This window comes from Lactuca virosa, chromosome 2 (genome assembly GCF_052849685.1).
Source record: "Lactuca virosa cultivar CGN04683 chromosome 2, Lactuca_virosa_CGN04683_v6, whole genome shotgun sequence".
Classification (NCBI taxonomy): Eukaryota; Viridiplantae; Streptophyta; class Magnoliopsida; order Asterales; family Asteraceae; genus Lactuca; species Lactuca virosa.
The window spans coordinates 283,635,087-283,644,177 of NC_136427.1; the positions used below are offsets into that span (position 1 = coordinate 283,635,087).

General features: G+C 37.1%; 1 protein-coding gene across 1 annotated transcript; it reads right to left on the minus strand.

Moving 5' to 3' along the window:
* Positions 1-1,254: 1,254 nt before the first annotated feature.
* On the minus strand, positions 1,255-3,118 carry PP2CA (protein phosphatase 2CA). Its single transcript, XM_079080767.1, has 4 exons — positions 2,465-3,118; positions 2,062-2,376; positions 1,855-1,960; positions 1,255-1,758 (listed from the first exon to the last, which is right to left on the minus strand). The coding sequence occupies exons 1-4, from the start codon at positions 2,969-2,971 to the stop codon at positions 1,427-1,429; spliced, it is 1,260 nt and encodes a 419-aa protein (XP_078936893.1). The 5' UTR covers positions 2,972-3,118; the 3' UTR covers positions 1,255-1,426.
* Between the last annotated feature and the right edge of the window lie 5,973 nt (positions 3,119-9,091).

Sequence of the window (9,091 nt, forward strand, 5' to 3'; positions counted from 1 at the left end):
TGGTTTTTTTCGAAAAAAAAAGTTCGTTTTTTATATATCATCATGGACCTCTATGGAAAGAGGACGAAAAATCGTGAACAATTGTATATTCGGTTTTTTTTCGATAAACAACTTGGCCTAAAAAAAATTTTAAATGAAAAAAAGGAAGTGAGTTTTGTTATAATCCGGTACATGTACGTCCATTATAAAAATTTACAACCCTTCCTTTTGCCGTTGATCGCTTTAAATTCCGACGCTTTGGATTGGTTTCTTGGTTCCTTGGTTAATAATGGTTCTCTATTGAACTTTTATATATATATATATATATATATATATATATATATATATATATATATATATATATATATATATATATATATATATATATATACACTGAACATTCTGGCTCCGCCCCAACGCCCAACTTCCACTTCAGCAAGTGATGTTCAGTTGTATACCTTTAAGACTGTTGTATAGATAGCATAGCAGGTTGCAATTTCGTGCAGAAATATAGAGAAAACGGTGTAGAATTAGAGAAATGAAGCGATAATGCATAACACGTTCCTCTTCGGCTCTTCCTATAATCATACAAAAAAACATGATGAAACTGTCGAAGATTACCAACACTCGGAAAAAGTTTCCTTATGCATGAAATTTCTCATGTGGGGACATGTCAACGTGTCCCATAACACGTTTCCTCCTTTCTCTCTTTGCATCATGAGTTTGAGTTTTGCATTTATGCTTCCTTTCTTTTTTTTGCATCACTCGATGGGTAAATTACCTGTAACCTTGGTATTAGGTTTAGAGAAATTTAAGGAAAGTTTGATATGCTCTAATACCATGTAATCTTGCTATTTCTGATGAAGATCACCTTTCATTGATTAAAAGGGCCAAATAGAATGGGCCAAATAAAAATACAAATACAAGACTATAAAGCATACACTAACATTACCAAATTATATTTGAAAAAAAAATATCTTTTTGCTTTTTAAGTAAAAAACATTTAAAACTTCAAAGCTATACTTGATTTTTTTCCCATGGGACACGTACCCCGTGTTGTCGGGCCGCCCCAATCTATCATCTTCATGTTTGGAGTCGTTCGGGTTAATTTACAATTAAACCCAACGAATTACACAAACTTAGTTATAACTTATAAACTTCATATAATTAATATTCTTATGATTTTATTCATATAAATATATTTACGCAAATCCATGCGATTGATGTAGCTGTTCTGAACCATGTACAATAATTTGGAGTTGATCGGAAAATAACTGATTCAAATAATATGTATATTACTTCTCTCTAACTATATACATTTTATATTATATCGTTAACAATACATCAAATCCTTCTTCATCTTCGAACCACCAATGTTATATCTTATGCAAACAACAAAATGATGCTTCGAATTTTGAAAATAAAAATAAGAATCTCGTAACAGAGGTTATAAGTTCCTCCGTAGATCAACCACCACCACGCTGACGTTATCCGTGCTCCGTCTAGCCAAGGCTAATTTCGTCAGAAGCACCGATGCATCGGAGCATGCCTTGTCGGAGCTCTCACCACGGGCAACATTCAACTCACTTCCGGGAGACCGCGGCGGAGATGGAACCTCCTGTGACCTCAGGCACATGCTGGCCACACTACATGCTACGTCGTTTGATACAACATCCCACAGGCCGTCGCTTGCAAGGATAAGGCACTCGTCGTCGGCCGTCCGCTCCGTTACGGTTACTTCCGGTTCCGGTATCACGTACGGCTTCAGATAGTTGTCGCCTGAAAACAAACGAGTTACACAAAGTATTTAGTCGATCGAATTCCAGATCTCATATATGGTATCAAAGGGAATTTTAACGAATAACAGGTACATACCGATTGCTCTAGACATGGCTAGAACGCCGAGAACTCTAGCGCCATCCCAATATATAACACGACCACCGGCTTCTTCGATTCTCGCAAGTTCATCGGGTCGATCAGGCTATACATTCAGCAAACAATATATATGTTAAGGAATCGTACAATAATCAATTATACATAGATCCTGAATCAACGGGGAAGATAGAAGATATATAGTACTACCTTATGATCTACGGAGAGAGGAATGGCAACGCCGTTCCGGCAAAGCACTGCACGCGAATCTCCGCAGTTGGAGACGACGATCTTTTCTGGTGTCACTACCGCAACGACGGCGGTGGATCCGACGGCGTCGCACTGTGGAGTTTGAAGTTCGCATCTACAGTTTGATCTTGATGCAGAGTTGCTCCAGTCGGTTATGTCCTTGTCCATTCGTGAGAAACTCTTTACCATCGCCTCCCTCCATTCCATGGATTTCTCGCAACTCACTACTTCTTCCTTCACTATTTCATGCATTCTGTCTTTGCACTTCATTGCCACCTAAAAAAAAAAACAAAAAGTAATTCAGTATACACAGAAAGGGTGTTCTACAAGTAAATTTGCTTGGTAAATCGGATTAATTACTTACATGTGAGCAGCCATGGCCATCGTAAACGCCATAAAAGTGTAGATCGTCGGAACTACGAGAAGTTCTACAAAACGACGGTTTTACAGAAACCGCATCTTCCAAATCTCTCCTCCTTCCACACACAACAGTGAGACCAAATCTAGAGTTTTCCTTATCCAACCCATCCTCTCCCAAAGTCTCCGACGACGTTCCACATGCTCCACGACCACAAGGACCGATTTCCACCGTTTTCATATCACTAGATTGGACTGCTTTCTGGAATTCTTTCGGGTTAGGTAAACCAAAATCACCACCAGTAGTAGTTTCAATCGTCTCGATACTTCCAGCCTTTCTTCGCTTCCTAGTACTACTGTCAGGTGGAGGCATCACCACGTCAGATGCCGCAGCCGCTAGGAACTTAAGTTGTTGAATTTCCATCCGGCGACGCCTCCCTTGACGACCACCGCTAGGCTCAACCGGCGATGTCGTATTTGTCTCACCTACAACGCCACAACACATACCAGCCATCTATATCAAATCTTTTCAATACTTCCAAAATCCAATCAATTTCAGTCCTTTGCAAAGGAGTACTGGAGTGATTAAAGCTGAAGAAGATGAGATATGAGAAATCTTTAATGAAACGAACAACACTAGAGTAGATAGAGAGGGATTAGAAAAAAAAATATAATAAGTTTTGTGAGAAGGAGGATGGAGAAGAGATCATATTATACCTGCTGGAGGAGTGGTAGGGACGGACAGCTGCCCGTCACCGTCACGGGAAGACCCATCCGACATGTATAGTTGGTATGACGTAGAAATCTGAACACCAACATGGAATCTCAGCCGTTGATCGCCTCATAAAATCTTTATGCTGTGATATTCTTAGACCACCACGTGGGAAGTTTACAGGTGACCAATACGTGGCCCAATCAGCAGCCAACACGGTTTACTTCAGACAAATAACAAATAAGCTCCCTTTTATGACACGGATGTGGTCCAAAACTATGGGCACCCGAACCCGATATTCTATCCGTTTCTCCTTTAGTAAGACTTGATTGCTTGTTGATAAGTTGGTAAGATCTACCCGTATACATTTCAATCAAATAAAATCTTTTATCCAAAAAATCAATATGAAAAGAGATTTATGTATCTTCTTTCAATTGTTCAATTAAGTATGCATAAAATTTCTAATAGATCATCATATAAGTTTTGAACAGACAAAAAGTACGTTATTATTTGAAACCAATTAAAAAAAAAAAACTTTTTTATGACCATATTCAAATATATGGCTATTGCTTCTCACTTTATCGGTTATTAACAAATTTTTAGTTTGTGATCTTAATAAAAATGAAATACATATAATTTTAATAAAATAAAGTGTATATGGATTTCTTTTTCGATGAAAAGGTCTAAAAAATTATAAAAAACATAAATAATGTAAAAAGAGACAGCAATAGTGTATAGAAGTTGAACAAGTTGGAAAGTGGGGACACATGTGGGACCGGTTATCAAGGTTGATTGACGGGCTCTCGGAATATCAGAAGCCCTTGAAAGCCCCCTGTACCACGACACGTGTTTCATCTACTGACGTGGATCTTTCTTCATCTATCTCCCTACACGTTTCCACTTTCATTATTCGTTTTCTTTAAATAATTTGCCGTCCAATATTCAAATACACACAGAAACACACAATATACATGCATCTGCCCCACTCTCTTTCGTTTATTTTTATATCATTATACTTTCTGATATTTCAAGTATTAAAATTTATAAATATCTATGAGATTAGAATTAAAATAACGCCTACCATACCCAACTCCAATTACAATCCTACACGTAATATCGTTTTCTTTTACGAGGTATATGGCAAAAAAATAATCAGATAATATTTTGAATTTGCTTATCTCTACTATTTTCTATGTCTTGAGTTTCTAAAATAACAATTCATAGGGTGTATCTGGTTATAACTTATATGGAAGACTGTAATCTTTTGTTTAACTATGGTGTAAATTGTATTATTCTCTTAAGCGAATACCTCAATTTTTCTATAAACCATGATTATAAAAATCGAAATACAGCATAATGGAAGTGTGATAAGAATCGTAAGATATTATCGGTTGTTGATACAAAGTAATTGTAAATGTTCTTGCAAATAGATTCAAGTTGGTGATAATAGGCTTTCATAGCCGGTCAAAATATTCTTGATGGCTTTCTCGTTATCAATAAAAATTTGTTATTGGAGTAGAAAAACAAAGAATGAATTGATGATTTTTAAATTTAATTTTGAAAAAAGCCTTTGAAACATTGAATTGGAACTACATTCTTCAGACGATGGCACAAATGGCCTTCGAAGACAAATGGAGACTTTGGATTAGATCTTGCCTAAGCTTCACGAGATCTCCATTTTGGTTAACACAACCACGACATTAGAATTCAACCTTGAAAAATGGGTACGACGATAGGACCCGCTCACTCCATTCCTTTTTCAAATCATCCGACTCTATCATCTTACATTTACTTTGTAACGTCCCGATTTTCAACCCAAAATTTTCATTTTTATTTATTCAATATATCAGAGTATAATTACAATATGCGGAAACATATTGCGAATGCGCGTGTGTACGGTCGAACCTTGCCCTACTCACGAATTAATGAAGTATCTGAAAAACATTTTTAATCAACTTGGTAATCACGAAGTTTAGTGAGTTTCCCAAAATATCATATACCAAAATACATATACAATGCATATACATAATGGCCTTCAGCATACAGCTTGTAACGCCAAGTTTTGGGTATGTCTTTTTTAAGTAAATTAATATTTCGCATTTTGGATTTCTAGTGGCCAGTGCGTGGTGTTGGAGTCCCACGACATGGCCAAGGTTACGAATCAATGAAGTACCTGAAAAACATTTATAATCAACTGGGTAAACACGAAGCTTAGTGAGTTCCCCAAAATACCATATACCACAATACATATACAATGCATACACATAATTGCCTTCAACATAAAGCTTATAACGTCAAGTTTCGGGTATGTCTCTTTTAAGTAAATTAATATTTCGAATTTTGGATTTCTGGTGGCCACGACGTGGTGATGGAGTCCCACGACGTGGCCAAGGTCAATAATTGTGTGAAAAATAAGTAAGTGTCACGACGTGACGATCTATTTGCTATGGTGTGGCCGTTGTTTGATGGCAGACCCTAATCTTTGGTCTGTGCCCCTATTTAATGGATGTGATGGCTAGGGTTGCCCAACCTTAACCTCTAACATTCTCCCTCAGCCCTATAAGCAAAAACGCTAGCCTCCATTGCTAACTCTTGAGTTTTTGTGGTGTTTGATGGTGTATTGAAGAAGAAGAAGGTACTCTTGGGCTTTGTTTTAGCAAGCAACTCTCCCCATCCACCTTGTGCATGTTTTCTGGACTTTTGTAAGTCCTCAAGATTCGATTTTTATGTTACTTGTCTCTAGATCTAGCCCTTTTGTCCCTTAATCTTCATGGTATAGGAATTTGGAATGTTGCATCCCATAAATTTGGCAACTTTATGGATCCTTGTGGTCATCTTAGTGTCATATGTTCCAGATCTGAGGATTTTTGGAGTTTTGGTCCCATGCTCAAGCTTTGAGTTCCTTATTTCCATGTTTTTTTTACCTAAAATGGAAGGGACATGCATGTCCATAAACCTATAATTTTTATGACACAATAGGTGTAGGAAACCCGTCTAGAAAGTTTGGATGAGTAACTCTAGTGATTAGGTGCTTAATGGGTGTGTTGGAGCATGTAAATGCTCTACAAATTATGAGTGATAGTTAGGTTTATTATTTTCCTTTATTGTATTGTTGGGATTTCTCTCTCCTATAAATAGAGAAAGATGGTCATGTAATATGAAAAAGAGTGCACTCACAATCTAGTTTTTCTAGAGAGAGAAAGTGTGGTGGGATTTCTCCCACCAAGGGAGATTTATCTCTCCCAACAATGTTCTTCATGTATTATCTTTTATCTCTTTTCTAGTGATTATGGAACTACTCATCTTCATGTTCTTCATTTATATTTTTATGATCGTTAAATCTCGTGATATCATTATTCTGCATCCACCGATCGTCAAAATGGGTTACAACAATTGGTATCAGAGCCGTAACTTGAATGTTCAAGTGACTAGTTCAAGGGAACGACTCCCGGTCGGTGTTTATCTTGAAGATTTTTCGGATTTTTGCAAGAATTTTCAAGTCCAAACCGGAAATTTTTATGATAAGTTCTTCTATTTTTATGTGTTGATTCAAGCTTAGAAGAATAAAAAAGTTGTTGATTGCTTGTTCAATTTTCTGTTGGAAAATCCATGTTCATAAATGTTCTTATTATGTTGAAGAAATGAAGAAGAAAAAGGGAGAAAAGATTTTTGTGGTCTCTAAAACTGTTGAATAATTTGTTCCAAGAGGTTTTTATTCTTGGAAATGAGACACAAAATATCTTGGGGTTTTTATTGAACAGAGTGGAGAAAAACATTTTTTCTTTAAAGATTCTTTTTCCCAACAATATTTGAGCTCATTTCAAAATGTATGAACTCCTTTATGTTCTTTAAAGTTGCTGATTGATCTTCATTTCAAATGTATTGGACGTGATTATTTGTTTGCAAAAGCACCATGTCCTTGTTACTCTTTTGGGTAAAGAGTACTCCACCTTTATTTACCTTCCCAAGTAAAAACCATGTGACTTTGTCCAATCTCATCACCTTTGTCCCTTTAAACCCCTACACACTCCACCTTTTGCCTTCCCAACACCTCTTTTTGACCCAAAATGCTTTAGAAAAGATTTCCCTCATTAAAATATGAATAAATGGCCTTTTCCGTATCATTTTTCATGAAAAATAGCATTTTTCATCATCAGCCCAGCCCTCCTCGGGTCCCAGAACCTCAGCCCAAAAACTGCATCCCGGAGCCTCCTGAGAAGCCTCTGCGGTACCCCTCTTAGTCATGGTAGCGGAGCCCTTCTCAGCTACCGGAGTCCCTCTCAGTTGCGGCACCCTTCTCAGCTACCGAAGTCCTCTTAACTGCGGTACTTCTCTCAGACCTTGTACCCGCAGCCTCCTCTTCTTTTCTCGGACCGCAGTCCTTGCCTACCGCAACCTTCTTTTGCATTCGAACCACAGCTCGGACTACAGCTTCGCATACCGCACCTTCGCACCGCACTCAACTTTCTTTCCGTGAACGCAGCCAACCTACGCTACTACCCAGCCATACTCCCTTCGGTACCTACCTTTCTCAAGCGTTGTCACCTACCGCAACTATCATTCTCATCCGCACTCATCTACTTCCCATCCGCAACTCTCTCCCACTGTAGTCCTCTTGACTGCGGTACCTTCTCTTCAGCCGCCCTTTCCTCCTTCCTCCTCCCTCCTTCTCATCAGCCCATCCCCTTCTTATTTTTGAGCCATATTTTTTTTATTAACACCATTTATTTATTTATTTTAAAACCATTTTTTAAACCAATTTTTTTCAGCCATTTTTTTTTATTTTTTTTAGCCAATTTATTTTTTTTAACACCAATTTTTTTTATTATCCAATTTTTTTTATTAAACCAATTTTTTTTAAAACAAATTATTTTTTTATACCAATTTCTGCCACAACACAACCTTTGATAGTCACATTGGTTTACTTCATGCCGATTATATTGGAAGAATTTTATTCTTTCCATGAGGATTACTCCATACCACAGTCGAACTTCATATTGTTCTTCGCGATGTTTGCACCGCAACGGCGCCTGATCAACAATGTTGTTTCACATTCTTTGCTTTATGGGATTTTTATGACTTGTCGCTTTTGATCTACGGTTGACGAACCATGTATCTTGAGCATGTGGACTTTATTTCTTTTGAAGACCACTTCGAGAGTTCCGGCACCGCAGTTTGGGTATATCGGTATTCTTTCAGCACAACAGATATTTTTTTTTCACGCAGAGTTATTATTGTTACTTTGGTATTTGATCGAACAGTTTTTAGCGACTGAAGCAGCCAACTACATATGACCACAGAGTATTTATTTTACTCTCATTCTCATGTTTTATCGAGACCCTTCATACATTTAAGGAGAGCTTTCTTAACTCTTAGTATCTGACACTCTCCATCCTGATGATTTGTTGATTTTTGATATCCGGTCATTGGTTATCAAAAATAAAGAGAAAATATCATCGAATATGGTTTTTATGATTGTTTCAGTTTGGATTTTCGAGACTTCTAAAGACGATGATTTATTTAGTGATGCAATGTGGCACTTATTTTTGCTCTTTACAGATCAAAATTTTGGCATTACTAGATGTTTCCCAGTTCGAGATTATTTATTATTCGGACTCTACCACATGATGATTTTGTGTTTGCATGCGGTTCAGATCTTATGATTTCTCGAGTTTGGATTTGTGATATTTTGAAGATGGATACTATTTTGGTGATGTGACGTGACACTTATTTTTGATCATCTGATCAATTTTTGGCATTGCTAGACCATGCCTTTGGACTCCTATTATTTATTATTCGGACTTCACTTTTGGATGTTTCACATTTTTAGCAGGTTATTCTTTGAAGAAATTTGGGTGTATTATGATTTGAGAACTAGATATGTTTTTCAGACTTCTTGAAGCCGAAGTGTTTTTCTTATTG